The 25,805-nt window shown below is 38.0% G+C and overlaps 1 protein-coding gene across 1 annotated transcript; it reads left to right on the top strand.

The window, feature by feature from the left end:
- Positions 1-3,394: 3,394 nt before the first annotated feature.
- Positions 3,395-18,193, top strand: COQ3 (coenzyme Q3, methyltransferase). The gene is made up of 7 exons (XM_016220228.2): positions 3,395-3,634; positions 8,604-8,730; positions 9,753-9,905; positions 11,799-11,898; positions 13,424-13,666; positions 16,171-16,330; positions 17,418-18,193. The coding sequence occupies exons 1-7, from the start codon at positions 3,526-3,528 to the stop codon at positions 17,627-17,629; spliced, it is 1,104 nt and encodes a 367-aa protein (XP_016075714.2). The 5' UTR covers positions 3,395-3,525; the 3' UTR covers positions 17,630-18,193.
- Positions 18,194-25,805: the final 7,612 nt, after the last annotated feature.

The raw sequence follows: 25,805 nt of genomic DNA, 5'->3' as shown, positions 1-25,805 counted from the left end.
TGGCGTTATTATAGAAATAAGATTCACAACTCAATATATTTATTTATATTTTTAACGTATAATAAGACTTCAGCTCAGTGGAGAAATGCTGTATTATGCAGGTTTGTGTCAGTTTCATAACATTGAAATGGTTTTGTTTTGTTAGTTTTTTAAAATTAGGCTCAGTGAGTGATCTAGCAATTTAAGGCAGTCATCACTTAAGAGTAAAATGATGGTTCTGCAGGCATTTTAATGCTCAGCTGCTTTCAGGGTTCATTTTTATGTGATTATTCACTTATGCCACAGTAGTCATATAAATCTCTGAAAACAAATGCTTTTAAATTTTAATTTAAAAAGAAAAGAGCAGGTGCAGGTCACAGAAATGTTTTAAAGTATGCCTTTTTACCAGCAATAGTTTATTTTAAAATAAGCCAGATTTTTGCCAAGATCAGTGTTTCCTCAGAACGAAGGTAGAAATAGATTTGTATAGTGTGCTCTTGTACCTCTATATAAGTTCTTAAATAATTTTGAGCAGTTATGCATTTATCTAGAGGAAATAAATCAACTGTGAATAAATGCATGTTTACCAAAATGGTTGTTTTACAGTGCATTTAGTTCTGATATTTATAAAGTTGACATTTCACAGAATAACTTTTAAATAGTTTAGAATTCTATATAGTTTAGACATCAGTCCCATCTGGAGACAAAATAAAGGAAAGTGTGCAATATTTTTTATGTAGGTGAGCTAACATGGTATACCTAATTGTAGAATTACTCAATTAATTTGTAATAGATAAGTTGTATAACATTTTCATATCTTAAAATGTTTTTTAGATCAATCTTCAAGTGAAATAATATTTTCAAAATAAAATTCTACAGAAAAGTTCTGCTGGCTATGATATGCACATTTTTGGGCAAGATATGAACTACAGCCAAAAGCAGTATTTGACAGTTTTATTTACTCTGCCATAATATGCAAGCCTCTTATAATTTAAATCTGTAGATATTTTTAAAAACACAGTCATGATGTGTGTGATTATTAGAAGACACATTAGTGTTATAATTAGATATTTGGGTTTTTCAGATTTTTATGGATAATTTAGAGAGTTCATCATTTCATTGACATGTAATGAAGTATGTTTACCTTGAATGGTAAGATTTTATAAAATAGGGCTTCCATGATTTGGGATGTGAATGCTAAAACTTACACATAAGTTAATTAAATGTATAATTTGATTATGAAATCTTTTCTAAAATGACACCAAGAAAATTAATAGGTTCAATTTTTGAGACAATCATTGGTCTGGATTGGTTAATAAAAACTGTCTAAGAGGTTTTTAAAAAAAACATTTCTAGTGTATTAATCATACTTGTTTTTGTGGATTGGGGGTAAACCACACCATTAAGAGTATAAAATGTAATTTGGAAGAAGTAATTATAAGACTTGTTTCAGGCCCCAAAATATAAATAAAGATTGGTGTGGAATCTCGGTGTATGTTTTCTGCCATTGTAAAAAAAATTTTTATAGCATCTGTTTCTAATGGTATGTGCACAATAGGTGAATTTCTCAAACATAGTCTATTTTTACATAGGAATTATGTAAGTTCCAAAGTCTATGATACTGTCTTCTGGAAATTTTTTCTTTTAAACTGAGTTCTTTTCTTACATATATTAAAATCTATTTTAATTTACTAAAGTTTTAAAAATGGTCTACTAAGCATGATTTAATGGAAGTAGTGATATACTGGATTGTCCTGGCTGTTGATACTTGATGTATTTTGTGCAAATCACTTAATCATTATGGGCCTTAATGTCTTCAACTGTATAAGGATGGAATTAGATTATTTCCAAGATCATGAACACTTAAAGCCCTCAAGTTCTTCAATATTACGCAGAATTTGGTTGTAAAGTCTAAACTGAAATGAGAAAATAGGTTTTTTATTAGTCCTAAAATAAGTCATGTGCTGTATTAGGCAGGTTTGTGTCAGTTTAACATGGCATTTATGAGTTATGTTTATACCATGAAGGTTTACCAGGTATAGAGTTCTCCTCTAAACACACACAGGTTAAATCTGCCACATTTTGATTATGGTAAGTTAAAATAAAACTATTCTAATAATTCCAGTTAACCAATTTATGTGAAATTTTATAAATGAAAATGTATCATTTAAACTCAGAGGATATAGTAGAGTATCATTTTATAGGAATAAAACAGCTGTAAGGGAGCATATTACTCTTAACTTGAATGAAAAAAGTTTATGTAAAATTGAATTTCATTATAGTAAAATAAATTGTAGACTAGTTTACAACACATTTATGGGTGATACCATAGTGATGGCCTGGGATATAACTCCAACAATGACTATATACCATATAGTAACTGTTGCTAGTTCTTCTAACACAACTCAGGTTTAAGTGCCATTGAGAAAGCTTTTGGTATTTGTAGGGAAAAAATAGTGTGAGCTAGTTTTGCTTATCTGAGTCACACTGGTGGGTATTCAAGAAGCTTTTGTTTCCTGTCAGTATTAAGACAAATTGATTGCCTTTGACAAATTGAAAATGTGGGAAGGCTCTGAAACTCAGTGAGATGGTACATTCAAAGAAAAGTACATTTAAATAAAGCTCTTAGAACTTTATTCAATCATATTTGCACTTTCCTTTTTTTTCTTGGATCTGTTACTCCAACAAATATAACATGCAAAACCATCTTTTAAGCAGAGCTTTCTGCCATCTTGAGAGAGAAGTTCTAAAGAGAAGACTGAAGTCCACATCCACTCTTAAGAGGAGGTCAATGTTTTACTAAGAAGCCATAAGTGAAAGAACATTACTGAGCTATGTAAATTTCACTAATTCAAAGAACCCTTTACCAATCTGACTCTTGAAAATGTACAATGATTTTTTTTTACCTTTAATGTTGGGAATTTATTGTTCTTACCCAAGGGAAGGCTTTTATACATTTAGTGGTTAAATGTGACAACTCACCATTCTTGCTCTAAATGAAGTTTGCCTAGCCTGAGTAATTAACAGTTTTCTGCTTATGTAATATATGCCCTGTCCAGAATATATTATCAGATCACTTGCAGAAAATTTAGACTTCTGGCCCTCTGACTTTTGAGTACTTTGAAAGTGGATACAATTCTTCCTTTAGAGAAGTGCTCCCATGCTTTTATGATTCTAAGTGTCTAACGGGTATAAATGCCCTAGGAGACATCTGTTAAATAGAAATAGAGCTACAAAGAAAAGCTAGGTCACATTGCACGAAGCGGTAGCATGATGGCTACGTTGGCCATGAGGTCATAGGGATAGGCATAATAGGATCTTTTAAGTTCATTTATGATAATAGGAACATTATATAGTTTAATTGCATACACAATTTGACACATGTTGAGGGTGAAGAATAACTGCCATATATATTTATATAACACCCACTAGTAGTGCAACCGTGATTAGGTTGACTCCTGAACACGCGAGAGTGGATCTCGGAACCTTTCTGTTGGGGATCTTTTAGCGGAGGGACCGGAAAAGAGGTGGAACCTTTCTGTCGCGATGTGGGTGGCCCGCAAGCTGCGCTCCTGCGGGAGCCGTTCTTTGGAAGTGCTTACGCCTAGGAGCCGGGGTACACGAGCTGACTGTGCTCGCTTCGCCACCACCGCGGGTATGTGTGGCGGTCCCCGGGCGCAGCCCACCGTGCGGGCCGGCTGCTGTGCGCAGGCGCGGCAGAGGGCTGCGGCGCCGCCGGGCTCCGCGCGGGACGGGGCGAGACCCTGCCTTCCGGCCGGCGCTCGCCGGCGCCCCCCCTCCCGGCCGCTGGAGAAGGCGCTGAGGGCCGGCCCTGGCGACGGGCGCAGCCCGCGGGCCTCCGCCATCGGTCCGGCGACTTTTGTCTCAATTTGGTGGAGTCCCTTCCTTGGGAGCCGGCGACGGCTCGGCGCCGCGGGAGTCTCAAGGTCGCGCGCGCCCTTCCTGTGCCGCGGCGGGAAGGGGCCGCGGCGCTGCGCCCTTAATAACGCTGTTGTGCCTTGTTGGCGTTTGTCTTGCCTCTTTTCAGGGAGAATTTAAGGCAGCGGTACCACGTTTTGATTAATAGGTTAACTCAGACTGTATTTGCAGAGGTTATGAAAATAACGCACTGTCCTCGATGTTCGTAGAAGACAGTTTATTTGCAGTTAACCAGAAAGTTAAGTTCATCCTTTAATGAAACCCTTTAATAAATACTGTTGCCAGGCACTGGGGATTTTAAAATGAATGATAGCTCAGGGGTCTCTAAAAAATGTTAGGCTACAGCTAGGGTTAGGATGTAATGAGCAAAAGAAAGGAGCCCGCACGGCCCACCCGCAGGGTCAGGCGGCTCCCGCCGAGGGAGGGGCAGTGTCGCCGCGGAGGGCCGGAGCTGGTCGTGCAGGCAGCGGCGGTGGGGGCACCCCCGCGCAGGGCACGCGCCGAGGCTGGGGTTCCGGGGTGCAGCCCCGAGTGGGGGCGCCTGTGGGGGGAAATGGGTGCATGTTTCTCCTCCCTCCCCTTCCTCTCTCTCTGAAATGAATAAAAACATATGCTCGGGTGAGGATTTCAGTCAGTGAGTATCCATCTGGGAAAATGAAAAATGATTAGGGTATAGTGTTAAGAAAGTGTTACAAACCCGTGTGTATTGTGAACTTAGAGCTATATAGACGGAGATATGAGGGCGAATCCCCTCATTCCTTTAAAATCTCAAATCTCAAATGCATAAACATTTTAGCAGTGAACTAGCTGTGGTGGAGTTGGTGACCTATCACTCTTTATATACTTTTTGGAATTTTTTTCAGTAAACATGTTTTTTATCATCAGAAATTCAGAAAAAAAAATCCAATATAAATATTTCCAAATATTGGGAGTGAACACAGAGGAGCACCTCATACATATTTGGGATCAGGGAGTCCTCTTAAAGGCATTTAGGGAGCTGTCCTGAAGGAGTTGGCCAGCTTTAGAAGCCGCTGGAGTGGCCAAAGGCACCGGCTTGGCTATCTGTGAGGAAGTTTCTGGGGAACTGCAAAGTGTTCCTTGAAAAGTAGTGTGGATGGAGGCTGGGAATAAGGGCAGAGAGTGGCAAGGGTGAGACGGGAGACTTTTTAGGCCATGACAAAGTCCGTGCAAGGCCAGATATACCTCCTGTGATTGACTTTATTTTGAGTACAGTATGGAATTACAGAAGAAGCAACACAATCAGACTTGTTTTTAAGAAAGAACACTTGGCAGTTGTATAGAGTGGCACAGAGGCAGGCAAGACTAGGCTCAGTGAGGCCTTAGAGTAATCCGGATAATAAATGATGATTGCTGGACTAAGATATTGGCTGGGTAGGGGCTTTGTTCACTGTCAGCGTGGTACCTGATCGGGGCTGTATAAATGACTTTTGAAGTAAATGAAATTTCCCCTCATTTCTTTAAGATCTCAAATACGAGAATGATCACAGATTCAAGGTCGAGAAGGAATTGGTAGCATCCAATTTGTTAATACACACTGAATTAGTTTCTCTCAGTTGTGGTGGGGTGGTTTTTAAAGCCCTTGAGAATTCTGGCAATACTAATTTGCCAGATATAGGGGAAATGAGAGGGAGGTAAAGGGAGGTGAGAGGGAGATAGTGGTCACCACTGAGTAGGGAGCAGGAAGGCTCTAAGGCTCAGTTTCATAATAATACCATGTATATCCTTCTCTGTATATTACAGTTTACATAATCCTCTAATAATCTCTCATTTACTTACCTACAGTCATAAAAGAGATGGTATTTGAACTGGGTGTTAAAAGATAGTACAGCCCGGCCAGGCATAGCTCAGCAGTTGAGCATTGACCTAGAATCCAGGAGATGGTGGTTTGATTCCCGGTCAGGGCACATGCCCGGGTTGTGGGCTTGATCCCCAGTTAGGGGCGTGCAGGAGGCAGCCGATCAATGACGACTCTCTTATCATTGATGTTTCTATCTCTCTCTCTACCTCTCCCTTCCTCTCTCTGAAAATCAATAAAAATATACAATATTGAAAAAAAAAGGTAGTACAGATGGGTAGTAGTACAGATAAAAGACAAGACACAAAATATAAATAAAAATAACCATTTTTCTTAGTCCATCGGAACTGCTGTAGCAAAATACCACAGACTGGTTGGCTTATTAATTACAGAAATTTATTTTTTATAGTACTGAAGACGAAGCCCGCGATTCTGTCTGGTGAGCGCCCACTTCCTGGTTCACAGATGGAGCCTTCTTGCTCTGCCCTCTGGGATCTCTTTTATAAGGCCACTAAACCAATCATGAGGGTTCCACCCTTGTGATCCAGTCACCTCGAAAAGGCCCCATCTAGTGCCATCACCTTGGGGGTTAGATTATGAATTTGCGGGGGTAGGGACACAAACATTCAGACCATCACACCAATAAAATTAAGAAAAGACACAAGTTCATGATAAATTAGCAGTACCGTGAGATACCAATTTCATCTATTAGATTCGCAAAGATAAAAATGTTTGATAATACATTGCATGGGTGACTATTAATTATTATCACTGTGGGGAAACCAGCATTAGAAATTCTCATTTATTAACCATGGGATTAAATACCTGTGAGTGACAATTACTAATGAATAAATGCACTTGCCATTTTTGGAATAGCAAAAAATTAGAAATAACTTAAATAAATGTCCATTAATAGAGGACTGTGTAAATTATGAGGTAAGCATATAATGGGTTATCATGCAGCTTTAAAAAAAAAAAAGTTCTTTATGCTCTATTATGAAAATAATCTCTTAAAATACGTTTATAGGTGAGAAAAAGTAAGGTACAGAAGATTGTGTATACTGTGTTACATTTTGTATAAAATAAGAGAAACTGATACACAAAAAAGACATATATATAAAATATCTCTGGAAGCTTACATCTAGTAGCATTGGTTGCCTCCAGAGAGGGAAACTGGATAACTAGAGTCAGGGGTAGGAGAGGTGCTTTGTACTGAGCCCCTTTGTACTTTTTCATTAAAAAACTTTTTATTTTGGCCCTGGCTGGGTAGCTCAGCTGGTTAGAGCATTGTCCCAATATGCCAAGATTACAGATTCCATCCCTGGTCTAATTTGGATTTTACCACCTCTACATGAACTCATTTTGTGTGTGTGGGGTGTGTGTGTGTGTGTGACCACACGTAGAGATTTGTGTACAGCTACCCTAATCTGGATACGAAACTGTTCCATAATCAAAAAGAAATTTCCAGGCACTGCTCCTTCATAGTCAGGTCCTAACCCCAGCCTTAAACCCTGGCCATCGCTGATCTGTTCTCCGTTACTAGAACTTGGCCACTTCAACAGTGTTATATAAATGGAACCGTACAGCATGTACCTTTTGAAATTGTTTTATGTTCTGCACTCAGCATAAATACTGTTGAGATCTCTCCAAATTGTTGTGCATATCAATAGTTCATTCTTTTTGATTTCTGAGTAGTATTTCACAATATGGATATACCACACTTGGTAATATCAGGATGGTTAAAGTTTAGCCAGTTGATAGGGATGTAGTGGCTTTCGTTTGAATTCCTCAAATGACTATTGATATTTAACGTTGATTCATGTGCTTATTTGAATTTGTATATCCTCTGATGAAATGTATGGTCATGTCTTTTTATATCTATTTTATAATGGGATTGCTTGTTTGTTTGTTTTGTGTGTGTATGTTTATGGGAGTTGTGTTTTTTACTGTTGAGTTTAAACAATATCCTTATGTAGTCCAGATATAAGTCCTTTGTGGGGATATGTGTTTTGGAAATATTTTCTCGCAGTCTGTGACTTGTCTTTTCTTTCTTTTTTTAAAATATCTTTATTGATTTCAGAGCGAGGAAGGGGCACTATTTTTTTTTAGTATGTTCTCATTGATTTGAGAGAGAAAAAGGAAAAGAGAGAGAAAGAGAGACGTCAATGATCAGAGAGTTGTTGATCGGCTGCCTCCTGGATGCCCCCCACTGGGGAGTGAGCCCGCAACCTGGGCATGTGCCCTGACCAGGAATCGAACTGAGATCTGGATGCTAGGTTGATGCTCCACCACTGAGCCACGCTGGCCAGGCTAATTTTTCTTTTCTTAACTGGGTCTTTTTCAGGGCAAAAGTTTTTATTTTTGATTAAGTCCAATTTAATCACTTTTTAAAAAAGGATTGTGGTTTTGGTGTCAGATGTAAGAACTCTAGCCTAACCCTAAGTCATGAAGATCTCCTAATTTTTAAAATTTTTGTTGATTTTTAGAGAGAGAGGAAGGGAGAGGGAGAAAGAGGGAAACATCAATGTGAGAGCGGAACATCCATCTGCTGCCTCCTACATGCCCCCCGCCCGAGATCAAGCCCAAAACCTGGGCATGTGCCCTATCCAGGAATCAAATAGGCATGAAAAACTTTTACATGCACATTACTTATTTTTACTAATTACAATTTCAGAAATGTCTGATTAGAGTTAGATGGTGGAATACAAGACCTTTATTTTATATTTTAGAATAAAATCCAGGATTAAGAAAAGAAGCCTTTTATTTATCAATTATAATATAAGATTGGCATATAAAACAGTTTCTTTAAATACTTGTATATTAGGGATTCATACTGTGCTTTCTCTAGACATTTAATTTTTTCTCCCAGTTTACTTAGAGAATCAGCTCCGTTGGACTCTACACATTAAACCGTGGGTTTTCAGTAGATATAGAATCATGCGGCTCATATCCTATAGAAGGACTTTTGCCTCCTTGGATACAATGAAAAGTTACAGGTAAGCTTATTCACTACCATGGCAAATGTTTACATAATTATGTGAATAATAGTTTTATATTGGTCGTGTTTAATAAACCCTGTCAGTATTTAATAGCTCACGTGTTTTGATTAAGGTACTTTTATCTAACTGTTGTTATTTTTCCACCAACTTTTAAGTTTGGAATATTTCATACCCACAGAAAAATTATAATACAGAATGCAGTGCATACCCTTTATCTATATTCAAAGATTATTTTTATTTTTAATATGGGACTATATGGCTTGGAGAAGTACTTTTTACTTCCTCATAATATCCTCATGACAGGACACAGATAATGCAGTTCTTAAAATTATAGATGATTTGGGTGTAACACAAATAGTATGATAAAATGAGTAAGTATGTATTTTAGGTAGTGAGATTGAATCAAAGTAATGGATGCAGGCGGGCTACTCAGAAGGCTGGGGTGGTGATTCCAACAAGAGGCAAGGGAGCTTGGATGCGGAGGAGAGCAGGAATGGGGGAAAGAAGGTAGGGGCACCTGGGTTCCAATCCTGACTCCACCACTTAATCTCTCTGCGCTTCCCTTTTCTTATCAGTGTAATAGAGATAGTAGTACGTACCTGCCTTTAAAGTTGCCGGGAAGATTAAATGAGATGACATATGACATATGTCAAGTTCTTAAATAGTCACGGCGTTTAGTAAGTGCTCAATAAACAGTTACTGCTACCACTACTGCTACTGTTAATATTATTAAATGTGACTCAGAAGTCTGTTTCATTTTTATTGTTACTTCATTTTTATTGTTACTTCATTTTTATTGTTACTTACTTTGAAAGCAAATTCATTGTTTCATCTGTGAATAAAATGTACTTACAAGCAGTGAGATTATTAGGAAAATTGGTTTTGATGCATCAAAAATGAGCAATACATGTACTTAGAATCTAGTAAATTGTAAACTAGAATATCTTTCTACATAATATATTCATGTTACATTTTTAAAACCAGCAGTTTTTGTCTGGCTTTTCATGTCTACCCCTTAGATACCCTTGGACAAGACTGTACAGTACTTCTCAAACCACTGTAGACAGCAATGAGGTAAAAAACTTCCTGGCCCTGGCTCACAAGTGGTGGGATGAGCAAGGAGTATATGCACCTCTTCATTCTATGAACGACCTAAGGGTGCCATTTATTAGGTAATGTTCCAGAAATTCTAAGTCTTTTAAAATGCAAGTTGTTTTAATAATTCATCTTCTTTTCAGTTCATTTTTCTCTTGGATTATATCTAGGTTCAAAATGTTGTATTTTAAGTTCACTTTAGAAATTAGGGAGATTCTCTTCAATGTCTATTGTTTGAAACCATTAATTTTTAAATAACATCCAAGTTCTAGGCTGCTTTTGTAAATTAACTTGAAGCATTTTTGGACATTATCTGGTTAATTAGAATTAAACCCTTAGGAAAAGGAACTAGGGTTCTATGGCATCAAGGTGATTTTACAGCAACTTTGACCTTTAGGCAGTCCTGATAAAGGGAATACTATTGAGATAGTTCCATTCAACAAATATTTATTGAGAACTTACTTTGTACAGAGCTTGGGGCTAGACACCAAAAGCTACTAAGACATTCATCGTTCGAAACACAGTCCATGTACTTCAGGAACGTATAGTTTGCTTCAGAGGTCAAGGCAAGAGTTCATTAGACTCCATTGATCAAATTGTTCATCCGTTCTTGTGTTTGTTCATTTATTTGTTCATTGAACATTTTTGAGCCCCTGGCATGGGCATGGCACTGTAATAGACACAGAATATCAAACTCAGACTGCCCTCAAGGCACTTCCTGATTGGTTTTGGCTGGTTCATCCAGAATCAATGCAGCACAAAGGAAAATATTGGCACCTTTTTATTATCACTGAATGTGTGGATCACTGAAACACTAAGGCAGAGAAAAGCGAAATGTCATTCTTTACGTTAGATCAGTGGTTCTCAAGGTGTAGGCCCTGGACTGGCAACATCAGTGTCACCTGGGAATTTGTTAGAAATGCTGGACCTACTGCTTTGGGGGAGAGAGGTCATTGGACTGCGTTTTTAGCAAACCTTCCAGATAATTCTTTTATACTCTCAGCTAGGGAACTACTCTATTCAAACTACCATGACACCTTCATTTAGACTGCTCTAAAATAGATCACCCAGGGCAGTGCAGGTTATGGTTAGAAGTTTACATTTTATTCTAAGCATAATTAGAAGCCATTGAAGGGGAACAATATGACCAAAATTATGGTGTAAAGTAGTTATTTTGGCTGATGTGTGAAGAATGGATTGGATTTCATTAGAAAGTCCTTTCTATATGTTATAACATTCTGAAGTTATCTACTTAACCACCATCTAGGCTATTCTTAGAAGTCAGTTAATTTTAATAGCAATAAAAGATATCCTAAGATATCCTTGTTATCTATAACACAAAAGTTTGGTGTGTGTGTGAGAGTGTGTGTGTGTGAGAGTGGGTGTGTGTGCACGTATGTTTGCATATGTGGTAAAGTATTACTATGATTTTCTTAGAATTAAGTTTACCTGATTCGGATGCCTGTTTACATGGTCATAAAAATACCACTAACTTAGAAAATTAAAAACGACCCAATTTAGAAGGGAATATAAGCATATTCTGAAAATACAAGTTTCCAATCTGCTTCTTCTAAGCCCTGTAAAATAACCTATTTGTTGCAGACATGAAATGGGTGTAGCAAGTACTGACAATGTAGCTAATAGGTGACATGATATCTCAAGCAAATAAATTTGGTTAATCTAAACTAGATTATTTTTAAAGTTTTTCTTTAGATTATGACTAACAATTAAGTCTTAATTATTGCTAGGTTATTTTAAGAGCTTTACTTTAAACCTCCTGCTTTTGATTATTAAACATATCTTATAAATTAAACATAGTTATTTAATGCTGAAAATAAAAGTCCTGTTTACCCAAAAATCCAATACTCCATTTTAAAGTGAGAGTTTAATATTTCATTGAAATTGTATACTTTTAAGACTTAATTGATAAAAATCAATAATTTTTAATATGTTTTGAATTTTTTAAAAAGAGACAATCTTTTAAAAACAATTGCTAATCACCAGCCAGGAAAACCTTTGTCTGGGATGAAGATTCTTGATGTTGGCTGTGGTGGTGGATTGTTAACTGAAGTAAGTGATTTACAACTTTCCTGCCATTTTTTACTGGGGAAAAAAATAAATGTAAGAAGTAGACTTATGCCTCATATGGTTTATTTAAAAAATGCCTGTTTTTAATATTTTTATTATTATGAAAGTAATATATTTTCTTTAAAAATATAAAAAGTTCAGAAAATTATAGTGAGGGATTATTTATTTCTTTATTCTTTTAACACTGAATGAGGCACTGGTTATTGAATAGCTTTGGAAATTTTGTTGTCTCCTGGAAGACAAATCTCTTTCTGAAGATTTGCTTTAGCTTATAGTAAATTTATACTCTGCAGCTTTATTTTGTATTCTTCTGTCAACACAATAACTTTCTCTTTCAATTCTGCATCATAATCTGGTCTCTGAGAGATATTTTAAGCCACAGGTTAGGATATAAATGTAAGTGAAGGTTCAATGGAATATAATCTGTCAAGGCCCCTTCTAGCAAGTTGAGAGGGAGCCTAACAGAGGCCTTTGATGAATAGCTGGTTCCACATGCACAGAAAACATGTTCTTCATATGGCAGTGGACTGGTCTCTCTAACATCAATTATAAAATTTCAGGAAATGTAAAATATGTGAAAATACATCCCTTAGAATCAAGAATAGGTGGTATATCAAATTATAGATGAGTGAGATTTTACTGTATGTGTTCTACAATCTTCTTGGTGTATTATTGCAGATTTTATGTCTCTAAAGTTAAAATAATTTGCTTTATACTTTTAAGTTACTGACTGAAGAGTTGTAAAATAAATGCTATGCAAGTTGTTTTTGTTTTTTTTTTAATATACCCCTATTGATTTCAGAGAGAGGAAGGGAGAAGGAGAGAGAGAGAGAGAGATAGAAACATCAATGATGAGAGAGTCATTGATTGGCTGTCTCCTGCACGTCCCCTACTGGGGATCGAGCCTGAAACCCAGGCATGTGCCCTGACCCGGAATCAAACTGGGATTTCCTGGATCACAGGTAGATGCTCAACCACTGAGCCACACCGGTCAGGCTTTATGCAAGGTTTGATAAATAGTAAGGCTGTTTTTAAAAACTTGAGCATGTCATTGGAAGTGATTGAATATAAAAGTTGAAAGAAGACTTAGCTATGAAAAATCATTTCTCATCATTTGTGGGAAAAGCTATCAAGAAAAAATTGATAATTTGGGTAAGATAATTTTACTGTTTTTACAATATGTTACATTTAGTGCACTTTAAATATGTCAATACTGTACTATGTACATGTTAGATGTACCTAGAAAATACAGACAATTTTTTCACTATTCTCAAGCAGTTCTGATGAGTTTTATTGTGATTATTTTTCTCACTTTTAAGCTTTTTATTACGGAAATTTTCAAATGTGTGCAAACTAGAGAAAATGGTATAATAAACTTCCATGTTCCCATAAATGATCTCCAGTAACTAACCCCTCATGCTTAACCTTGTTGCCTTTTTTATAAGTTTTTTGTTGCTAACGTTGTTCTATTTTGTTCCTGAGAGTAATGTTCTTTCAATCCCGCCAGCCTTTAGGGCGGCTGGGGGCCTCGGTGATTGGAATTGACCCTGTGGATGAGAACATTAAGGCGGCACAGCGCCATAAGTCATTCGACCCAGTCCTGGCTCAGAGGGTGGAGTACAGAGCGTGTTCCCTGGAAGAGATCGTGGGAGAGACTGCAGAGACGTTTGATGCTGTCGTAGCTTCTGAAGTCGTAGAACACGTGGTGGACCTGGAAACGTTCATACAGTGCTGCTGTCAAGTGCTGAAAGTAAGACTTACAGAGTTCACTTGTTTGACTTCTTTTTTCAACGTGTGTATGTCTCCATAGCAATAAATGCTTCATAATACTTGAAACCAGGGAGCCAGGACCGGGGGGCAGCATCTCTGCTGGAGATTACTTCTGCCTCTCAGCTTGCCCTCAGTACTGGGGTTTTCCAGATCCAGTGTCTTGAGGTTCAGGGAGCTTAAAAAATGTTGGTGCCGAACATTATAATACAACCAATAGATTTAGAGTGGTATTTTTCTATTGGTATAGTCTAGATTAAATACCTAATAGACACTGAATGACAATTAGTAAGAAATTGGTTTGAATTAATATTTAAAAATCAATACTCATTATTAGCATAAACTGACTTAAAATTATTTGTTAGTCCTATGTGATATGTATAAAAGTTTTCAGCTTTTAAAAGAATACTTCATGCATATGATCTCACTTGATCTGACCTACAGCCCGGTTTGGAAGGTAAGGAGGGCATTGTTGTGACCTCCTTTGACCAATGAAGATCAGAATTTGGGAGATGTCAAAGGTCACTTGGTCTTTAAGTCAAAGGTCACTAGGTACTAAAGTGGGGTTTGAAGCTACATCCTTTGACTCCAAGTCTGGTGTTTCCCATTACATTATCATCTCTTATCATTGGCCACAGACTTTGTCCTCTGAAAGTGATTCCAAATTTTCTTTTAATAAATCCCCCTAAAGTATAATTATTATTATTACTATTATTATTACTATATTGGCTCTGTTGCTTATGAATTCAAGAGGTAACACCCTAAGGTCAAGAGCTAAAAGAATGCAATGATTAGCACTTACCTAAATGGAGCTTTTTAAAAAAATTTTTAAAAAATAATTTTAGATTTATGGAGGAGTTGCAAAAATAGTAGTGTTTGCATATACACTTCACCCAGTTTCTCCTACTTTTAACAGTTTTTTCCCCTAGCTCTATTAAGATCAAATTGACACATAAGTGATTCTTAAGAAGATATTTTAGAATACTGGAGTTATACAGAGAAAAGTTACAATGTGTGATGAAATAGTGTTTGATATTTCAGTTTTTTCATTTAAGTGTACTGGGCAATATTTCAGGGCCTTCTTTTTTCTGTTTTTGGTTTGGGGTGGTATTTGCTATATATTTTCTCTCTCAGTGGGGCAAAAGTGGGCTTACAATGTTGGTATGGAAAATAATACAATAATTAATAAATAATAATACAAGAGTAAGCTCTGTTTTGCATACCAAAGACTGTAAGCCCACTTTTGCCCCACCCTGTAGTAGTGATGTGATTATTTCCTCGAGACTCTTTGGCATTTCGTCCTCACCAGGCTAATGGCAATGTGTAAAAGACGAAGGAGGTGCTAATGTCCTTGCTATTTGTGGGAATAAATATAGGAAACACTATAAATATAGTCACTAAGGAATGGCAGACTGAACAGTTTCATAAATGGCTTGTATTTATCTGAAGTGCTTATCTTGGTCTCTTCATTTTCTTTTCTTTTTTTTTTTTAAATATATCTTTATTGATTTCAGAGGGAGGAAAGGAGAGGGAGAGAGAGATAGAAACATCAATGATGAGAGAGTCATTGATCGAGCCCACAACCTGGGCATGTGCCCTGACCGGGAATCGAACCCCGATCGCCTGGATCCTAGGTTGACGCTCAACCGCTGAGCCACGCCCGGCCAGGCTCTTCATTTTCTTTATACCTGTGATTTCAACCTTTTGCGTCTCATGGCACACATAAACTAATTACCAAAATTCTGCACCCCACCAGAAACTATATTTTTTACTGGTCTGACAAAAAAAAAAAAAAGATATAATTTTGATTCATTAACATCAGATGGCTACTGTTGTGTTGGCTGTTGTCATTTTTCTATTTTATAGTCTAAGGGGAAAGAGGTCAGTGCCCCTGATTAAATAGTCAGGTATTGCATGTTTTAAAAGTTCTTATGGCACACCAGTTGAAAATTGCTGCTTAATACTAATGAAATAAAATCAAAACAAAAAATTTTCAAACCTCAATCATTAATGCTTTTGTCAAAGACCAGCCACTGGAGTTGCTCACCTGCACAAGATGTGGAGCTGTACACTGTACAAACAAGTTAGACTCCCTACCCAAAGAGAAAGCAGTGTTGACACACGTTAAAAGATAAATGTGGACGTGTAACAGGAAGTGCAGCCTGATCTCATGTATTTATTTTTATTATAAAGTATTTGATAAGTACAAAGTGATGTGTATAATATAAACATATGTCACAGTGTACAGTTTTAAGCGTCGTAAGCACTGTTGCATAAACTCAGTGAGTGCATTGGTAGTGGACTGCCTTTAGTCATGAATTTCCCAAGAGAAAAAAATACTATTTTGGTAAATTATATTTTATTCATACTTATGTATCTTAACTGCACTTAAATTATTTGGAAGGAAGGAGGGTGGGGGAAGCCAAGCCTTTACCTAACTGATGCTCCTTACATTTAAAATTTTACTTTTATTCATATATTTTTTAGCCCGGTGGTTCTTTATTTATTACTACAATCAACAAAACACAGCTATCCTATGCCTTGGGAATTGTTTTTTCAGAGCAAATCGCAGGTATTGTACCAAAAGGTACTCATACCTGGGAGAAGTTTGTTTCACCTGAAAAGCTAGAGAGCATTCTGGAATCAAGTAAGTATTAAGGAGTTTTTCAATTTTCAAGGCCTAGCTGAACTTTTAATGTACTTATAATTATTAATCACACAGCCTAGTACTTAATTAAGTAGGACAGTCCTTTGGATGTTGATTTCAACTCCTCAACTAGATCATAAACTGCTTGAAGTTAGGATTAAGTATTAGATGCCACTTCTCTCTAAGGATGAGGTACAAATGTCCTGTGGCAGCCCTCCTTGTATCAGCTTATTGTACACGTTATTTTTCCTGATTCCCCCATATATTTTGAACTTTCTTGTCAAGTTTTATGTATTTTATGCTACTTATAGCATGCCTTATATTATGGTTATTTTGGTGTTTTTAAGCCCCTCTCTGGCCTATAACCTCCTTGAAGTCAAAACTATGTCTCCTTTTTGTACTTACGGCAGTGCCTAGTTCTGCTTTATTACTCATCATGAACATTGAATTTATGCGTTGGACTCCTGTCAAGTAATAACATTTATCAGTTCATTTATTTGATATTTGGTATTCCTGTTAAGTACTTAGGCTCATGTTTGTTCGTGCTTTTTGTTCATAAGACAGTGTATCAATAAACTTGATTTTACTTGGAATATTACCAGTCCAACTCAATGTAGTAAGTTCTAAAGATTTCTGCAGGTAACCTTGTTGAAAATAGAGTAGAGAAAATATTTTATAGATGCTTAATAGGAGCAATCACTTGTTGGCAGGTATGTATTTTCTAAAAAAAGCTAATGTTTATTGAGTACTTACCAAATTCCAAAAACTGTACTACTTTATACACATATCTCATCTAATTCTGACAACTCTGATATATGTTCTGTCCATGTGAGAAAACTGACATTCAGAAAAGTGAAGTGACTTGCCTAGGGTCATTTAATAGGTGCCAGAGCTGGGATTTGAACCCAAGCAGATGGCTTTAGAGTTTACGTTCAGTGCTGCAGTAAAGAATGATCAGCACATGGTTACGAAGTATTTTTGCCCGCTGAGTTAGGAATCCTTTTTTAACATGGAGAGTTACATGAGACTCTTGACGCTTGGGAAGGTAAATATTTATTAAATCTACTCTTTGTGATATGTTTTTCAGATGGTCTGTCAGTTCAGACTGTGGCGGGAATGATCTACAACCCCTTCTCAGGTTATTGGCATTGGAGTGAAAATACCAGCCTTAACTACGCAGCCCATGCTGTGAAGCAGGAGCCCCTGGTGCCTGCTGAGTTTGTTTTAAAGGGGGACACAGAAGAGCTCCAAGCTCAAGCCTCTACCAACCCAGCTGTGCACGACCAGCTGAAGAAATGAATGTTTCTAAGGACTGTGGGAATATGGCTTGGAAGCCTGATGTTTTGTAAATACAGAAAATATACAATTTAATTTTTGAGAGAGGATCATGAAGAAAAGAAAGTCAGTTTTTAAACAGGGCTAAAAACCTTGAATAAAAGTTGTTGTTTCATCTACTAGCTACTTTCAAGGGATTATTCTATGGATAAAAAGTTTTGTTCAGGTTTTGTGTGATTTAGGTGTTTAGATTGTTCAGCCTTTGTTATATAAATAGGGTATGCATATGTCACTCCATATTACTGATTATATATATATATATATTTTTTTTCCTAGCATGTATGCACATACATATGTGCTATAATGTGTTTAATTTAAAGGAATCTGTATTATCTGTGTTCTCTATTTGGTTTTAGTTAAAGACAGTTATGCTTCAGACTGATGAAAACCAAGCTAATTTTATACTACTTATATTTGGGTAGATAAAATATATTTTTTCCTTTAAATTTTAATTTGTTGGGAAGCAAGTGGATTGTTAAGTATGCGCTGGATTTGGATTTAACAGTAAAATCCAGAAGTTCAGATCACGCTGACATACTTCTCTTTCTTGTTCCATAAATGTGTTATGGTGCCCCCCCCTTTTTTTAAGTAGAAAGGATTTTTTAAACTCAATTTGAAAATCCAGTTATGGAAATATCCTTTTTCAACTAATTTTTATAATGAAAGGGACTGACTAAAATACATTTTTGCCTCTTGACGTATCAGTCTGGCTTTTCTGAAGTCTGTTGCACTGTAAGGACATTCATAGGGGGTGTTGGCCAGATGAGAAAACATGGATTGAATGCACAGGACCCAGGTGGAAGGGTAGCTTTTACTTTAGAGCCTTTTTTCACTTTCAAGTAGATATGTTTTCCGTATTCCTTTGTCAATGTTTGTTGGATTTGGCTTCTCAGGCAAACACTTACCAGCCATCTTAGCTTATCATTTTCTTGTTCTCAGTAGCATTTCTGGAGAGGAAACTGAAATTTAAAGAATTAAGAGAGAAAGTTTAACTTTAGTTGCTAATGTTGAATTAGGACACTAAAAATTAGGAGTTCCTGTTGGCCTGCATTTAAAAGTTTGATTCTGAGTCTGAATTCTGGTAGTTTTATTCCCGAAGAAAAGCCTCCTCATTCTAGCTGTTGGAAAAAAAATGTTGGTATTAAAGATTAATCCAAGAAACAAGCAATGGAACTGATAAAAAAGCAGTTCCCCAAACAAAGTGCATTTATTATAGAAAGAGAGCTCTAACTTGCCGTTATTAAAAGTATTTATTAAGTGCTAAAAATTCAGGGTGATTCAGTAATAGAACAGTTCTTTACAGGTCTTTTTCATTACTTTAAACTTTATAAGATAATTATAAAATAATTTCAGACTTACAAAAACCATTCCAAAAGTAATCCAGAGGGTTCCCATACTTCACTCATCTTCCCCAAATGTTAACATCTTAACTACAATACAGTGATAAAACCAGAAAATTTACTTTGATACAACATACTAATCTAATCTACAAACCTTATTTGAAATTGTTAATTGTCCTCCTGGGGTCTTTTTTTTGGAAACAAGATTCCACGTTGCATTAAATTGCCATGTCTTCTTAGTGTCCTTTAATTTGGGACAGTTCCTCAGTCTGTCTTTGTCATTTATAACTTTGACACTTTAACCTATATAAATACAGCTTTTCTTTAAGTTCTGAAAAGTATTTATTCTATCTGTCTTTATCCAACTATTCTCATTTCCCCCTTATTTTTTCCATCAATGCTACCTGGACCTGAACCCCATCAATCTGATTCCTAATCCTGTGCACTTCACCACTTTTATACTTGTACCTGGTGTCTATGGCTTCATATGGGCATAGTGACACCATTGTAAAGATCCGGTTATTACGTAACAGGAAAGGAGTAAAGGGAAGACTAGATAATATAGGCATGCCATTTATACAACTTTGCTAATTTAACACTCTCCAAGTCTGTTCCCTGCTGATCTATGGGAGAAGGGACTGGACAAAAGCAATTTGGACACATACCCAGTAAGATCTGAGTGCCATGGGAAGGTGCCTATTGTCGGTCACACATGGGATGGGCGTGGCCCTGCAAGGGCAAGAAACCTGAATATTTAAACTCCTAGACAAAGGAGCATGCTCTCTTGGCTCTTGGCCTTTGGCCCTCTGGTCCTCCTGGCTTTCCTGTTGCAGGGGGTGCATTCCCTGGCATTTGCCCATGTGGCCCACAGCTGTATGGGCTCCACACAATGGACTAATGGACTTTAATTAGCCTGGATGCTGACCTGGACCCAGCTGCAACATGGAATGGAAGCTCTGGACACTGGCCTTGCTTTTGGCTTTGCTGAACCTCCAGCCGTACCTCTTTCAAGACTGGGTTAAGGAGCATGGGACTTGCAACCCAAGAAATACAATTCCACACCAATAAAAACCATTCATCTCCCTTGTCAATCTTAAAAAATTATTTTTCTGGAGATATCGCAAGAGCCACCCCCTCCCATGAGCAACATAGAAGTTCAGTTCTCTGATAACAATAGTAGTAGCATAACCACACACCACTAGATTATTATTACATATTTGAATTGTCAGTTTGCAAGGTAGCATCTCCAAAAGCAAATCAAACAGAGCTTCAGGAAGTCTGGAGTCTGAGCTCTTTGCTTCAGTTCTCTTAGAGCTTCATTGCCCTTCTATGTTTAAAACAGCTGCGTGCTGCCCGGCCGGGCGTGGCTCAGCGGTTGAGCATCAACCTACGATCCAGGAGATCGAGGTTCGATTCCCAGTCAGGGCACATGCCCAGGTTGCGGGCTTAATCCTCGGTATGGGGCATGCAGGAGGCGGCCAATCAATGGCTCTCTCATCATTGATGTTTCAACTCTCTCCCTTGCTCTCTGAAATCATGAAAGAAATATTTAAAAACAAAAAAAAAGGCTGCATGCTACTTATTGCAACTTAATGTTTTAAATACCATGAAAAAAATTATACTCTTTCTATGTAATAGTTTATAATATTGTGTTAATGATAAATTAAAAAGTATTGAGTTAAAATACTACACATCAAAAATAGTCAAGCAAAAATGTAAAAAAATGTCGACAGTGTTTGAAATGTCTTTGATGTGTGCCAGGAACACTTACGAGGATTTCTGAGCCACTCCTGACCTGGAACACAAACAGCACTGAGAGAATCAAGTAGATTTAGAGATACTGCTCTAACCAGGGTCCAGCCATGCTTACTGGAAATTTTTTAAACCTGGACTGGTGAGATTTCTGCAATTCCATAAAATATTTGCATCATTATAGGCTTACAAAAGTAGGTCTAAAAATTTAAGAATCCTAAGAAAATGTCAATGTAGAAATAATGATGGACACAAGACCAAATGTTAGTACAGTCACGCACAATTGCTTATATTAACTTGCAATGTGACTTTATTAGAAGAGAGATTCTTATTTGAATATTATTTTTTATTAAACTTATTGGAGTGACATTGGAGTTAATTCTTATTTGACTATTATTAATAAGAATCAAATACATTCAAACCTCTGTGTCAAAAAACAAAACGAAACAAAAAACATCCTGTCACTGACAGTTTGCATGAAATTCAAGCAAAGGAATTTATTGTGAGATCAATAAACCTCTTGTATTCCAGCAATAAAAGGATGCAACCCTTATAAATGATCCACTGTCTAGAAGCTAAAAGGCACCAGCTGGACCCAAAGAAAAGGGTATGTTCTCAAGATGATGTGGGAAGAGCTGAGAACGGGGGTGGAGAGTTACACGGTCAATATGGACCCCAGGTGTCTCCACTTTGCTGGCTTTGAACCCTTGTTTCCTGTTGGCAGACAGGACCTAACGGACGCAGAGCTAACTGACAACACGCAAGACCTCCACTGGCCTTTCCTGACTCTAAAGCAGGCTCTGTATCTGAGGTGCGCAGAAAGGCTTCCAAGGTTACAGGAACTCCCCAGAAATAGGGAGCAAAATTGTGTGTATTTTTCTGCTGAGACTGTCCCATAGTTTTCATCAGAGTTTCAAAAGGGTTCATGACCCCCCTCCCCCCACAAAGGTTAAAAATTACTGCACTAAAATACTGCTGTGGGGAAATAAAGCCTTTACTTGACAGAGTATGTCAGGAAAAGAAAAATATGGTCCCTCTATCTTCTGCCTATATTTTGTAAAAGTTACCACGAAGGCTGTCAAAAGTTGTGAAAAGCAAAAACTGGGACATGATTTAACTTGTTTCTTTTTGGTCATTCTTTCGATATTGAATTGGAGAGGCATTCTGGGATTCTGTTTTTAGACTTAGTTTTGTCAAGGTGAGATGCTGGAAGGCCAGTCTGGAGTACTCCTCAGATTCATGCAATGTTTAAAGAATTTGAACTCATAAAAACATATCGCTGACTTTATATTTTTCTCTGTCATAAAAGTTTATTATAAGACAATGATTTCAAAATACTGTGTTATATTGCAGTATAATACACTTTAAAGAGTTAGACAAGGGGCTTAATCGTCTAGAAAATATGGATACATTAGTAAAGATCATTGTGCTTTTAATTTCCTATATGTAAAAGTAATTTGTCAGGGTCTGAGTATGGGATTTTACTGTTTTAAATGTTGAGATAATTGATCCTCAGTCTTGAAGTAGCTTCTTTACGTCCCTAGTTACAGGACTTCTGTTCAGCTAGTCTTCAGATGCTTCTCCAGGTGGACTGTTCTATGATTTAGTTGTAATTTTGATGTGGTCATGGGAGGAGGTGAGCGCAGTGCTTACCTCCTCTATCATCTTGACTGGAACTCCTGCTGATTTTATTTTTAATTTTTAAAAATTTATCTTTAAGTTGAAAGTATTACAGATGTCCCCCTTTCCCCCCCGATTGCCCCCCTCCATCCTATCCCTGTGCCCCCCCAGGCTTTCACCACACTATTGTCTATGCCTGTGGGTTATGCATCTATGCATATAAGTTCTTTGGTTAAATAGAGATAAATAGATTAATGGGTTGATGGCTGGGTGAAGGGATGAGGGACGCAGGGGTGATGAGAGATACTCAACAACAATGCTGTTAAAGAGCCTGAGATTTCCAAGCAGCTCTTCGCCCCGCCCCCCCCCCCCACCCGGTGGCCTCCAGACCACTGCACAGCCCTTTGCCCCACGCAGGCCTCTGCTGTCCACCTGAGCACCCACAGACCTGGCAGTTTTGCACCCGTACTTTCCCTGAGAACCCATCAATAGAGGCTGAACCTAATCCTCTGGAGGGAAAGCTCTCTATATCCCTGAGAGGACATCTTCCTCTGAGATGAGTCAGTTCAGGCCCAGGTAACAGGCACTGCAGGGACCTGCGGGGCCAAATGCACGTGACATTTGTGTAGCCCGATAAGGGTCCCTGCTACCCCTAGTCACTGCTCATGATTTAGACACCCCAAACCAATTCTCTCCCTGTAATCTCTTCCTGAGGCTGTTTCTTGAATTCACTTTCCGTGACTCTACCTCCCACTGTTCTTCTCCAACGTTTTTCTGCTGCAACCTCTATAAGTCCCGTTTCACGATTTACCAATTACCCTGCTTCTCAAGTCCTCATTGAGGTTTCCTTCACTTCCTTCCTTAACTGAAACCTGCCTCTCCTCTGAGGATACAGTGTCCCCTGGAGCCATTTTGAGAGGAAGTTTCACATTTTCTATGAACCTCAGGGTTGGGCAATGGGGTTTGTGTCCCCTGCACTCACTGCCATTTCTCTTGTGTAAAACCTCCAGTCCAGCTCCCCAGGCCTCTGCTTGTCCTCTATTGCCAGCCCCGACTTCTGGCCACTCCCCTCAGCTGCAGGTCTTTGCTCCCTTCCCCTCCCCAGCTCTCTCATCTTCCCGAGTGACTCCGTGTGGATGCTGCGGGTCCTGCCTCGTCAGCAACAGGAGCTTGTCCCTGGAGACATCTACCTTCACCGTCACACCCACCACGTGAGGTCACCTAAGAACATGTAAAGTCATAGATTGCTGGAACATCCCACTCGGAGGAAAAGGCCTTTCTAAAGATATGATAGAAAAACCAAGAAGCCATAGAAGAAAAAACTGAAAAATAACAAGTTGGGGCAAATATTTGCAGATCAATTCACAGACAAAGAGTTGTTTTTCTCAATTAAGAGCTAATATAAATCAATAAAGAATACTAATAACCCAGTAAAAAAATGAACAGTTCACTGAAAAGTCAATGCAAATATGTCTTTCAAAAAAGATGCCCTCACCAATTTTGCTCAGTGGTTAGTGTGTCAGCCCATGGACTGAGGGTCCTGGGTTCGATTCTGCCCAAGGGCACGTACCTTGGTCGCAGGCTGGATCCCCAGCCCCGGTTGGGGCTCATGTGGGAGGCAACCAATAGATGTGGCTCTCTCACATTGATGTTTCTCTCCCCCCCCCCCTTCACTCTCTCTGAAAAACAATGGAAAAAATATTCTTGGGTGAAGATTGAAAAAAAAGACCCACAAAAAATGCACTCAATCTCACATATAAGAGAAACACAAATTTAAAACTACAATGAGACACTGCGTTTTTACTTACTAAATTAGAAGAGATTAAAACATTTAAGAATATGTGTGGTCCTGGCCGGGTAGCTCAGTTGGTTAGAGCATTGTCCCAGTACACCCAGGTTTCAGGTTCCATCCCCCGGTCAGGACACATACAAGAATCAACAACGAATGCATAAGTAAGTGGAAAAACAAATCGATGCTCCTCCTCCCCCTCTCTCTAAAATAAATAAGTAAATACTATTTTTTTTTTTAAAAAAAAGAATATGTGTGGTAAAGGTATGAATGAGGAAACAGACACTTCAAAACTACTGAGAGTGTAAATTGCCTCTGTGGAGTGCAATATGGCAATATCTATTACAATTAAAATTCATGACTCCTTTGACCCAGAAATTCCACTTGTAGAAATGTATATGTATGTCTGTATGCTTATTTATTTCTGCTATATTCTATGCAGCTATAAGAAAAAGAAGGAATCAGGAAGCTTGGAAGTTCTATGTTTAAGATAAAAGAAAAAAGTAAGGTGCAGGAGAGGCAGTTAAATGAAACAATTTGTTTAAGAATAATTTAAACAATATATATGTATATACATACAGATACATATATATATAAGAAATGATTTTATAATGCAGAAAATATCGAGAATAAACAAAGAATCTGATGTATTTGTCTCTGGGGAGGGGAACCGAGGACCCGATTAAGAGGGAGACTGTCCCAGCAGCAAACTGAAGGCACATTCTAACTGGATATATATATATTTTTTTATTTAAAGATTTTTAAAAATTGATTTTGAGAGAGAGGAAGGGAGAAAAACATGATTCAGCTGCCTCCTACAGGCCCCCTGCCAGGGATTGAGCCCACAACCCTGGCATGTGCCTTGACCTGGAATTGAACTGGTAACCCTTTTGGTGCACAAGATGATGCCCAACCAACTGATCCACACTGGCCAGGGATCAAACATGCAAATTCTGACTCAATAGTTCTGGGGTGGGGTCTGAGATTCTGCATTTCCAACAAGCTCCCAGGTGAGGCCCGACCACACGTTGACTAACAATGGTCTAGACCACTGGGTCAAAGATTCTTCTTGGGATCCCACATGTTGGATGGCTCTTAACACAATCAAGCCACAGTTCTTGATGAGTTTTGACACCAGACAGACAGATTAAAAGGTTGTCTCAGCAGTGGAATCAGACCAGAGTCACATGGCAAATGCATAGCAATATTTGTATAAGGAACTGTTTGAATCTGACTTTCTCAAAAGGTGACAGTATTTGAGGCTTGTAGCCACTGGTTTTAGACACAGTTCAGAATTGAATGGTGTAAAGAATTAATACCATGGACAGCGCTCCAGCACTGGTACTTGGTGTGCAACTATCTTAGGTAGTGAAAAGCCCAAAGGGCTGGTGGCATGAGACCCATGAGTTTGAATCCTGGGCCTATCATTATGTAGCTCTGGGAAGCAAACTTGTTAATTTACCTCTCTGAGCCTCAGTTTGCTTATTTGTAAAATGGAGATGACAATACTACTTGTTTAATACAGATTGTTTTTGTTTTTTTTAATATATCTTTATTGATTTCAGAGAGAGGAAAGGAGAGGGAGAGAGAGAGATAGAAACATCAATGATGAGAGAGTCATTGATCAAGCCCGCAACCC

The sequence above is a fragment of the Miniopterus natalensis genome, chromosome 5 (assembly GCF_054644295.1).
Source record: "Miniopterus natalensis isolate mMinNat1 chromosome 5, mMinNat1.hap1, whole genome shotgun sequence".
Classification (NCBI taxonomy): domain Eukaryota; kingdom Metazoa; phylum Chordata; class Mammalia; order Chiroptera; family Miniopteridae; genus Miniopterus; species Miniopterus natalensis.
Note: the sequence above shows the minus strand (reverse complement) of the source record. Positions and strands in the feature narration are given on the sequence as shown.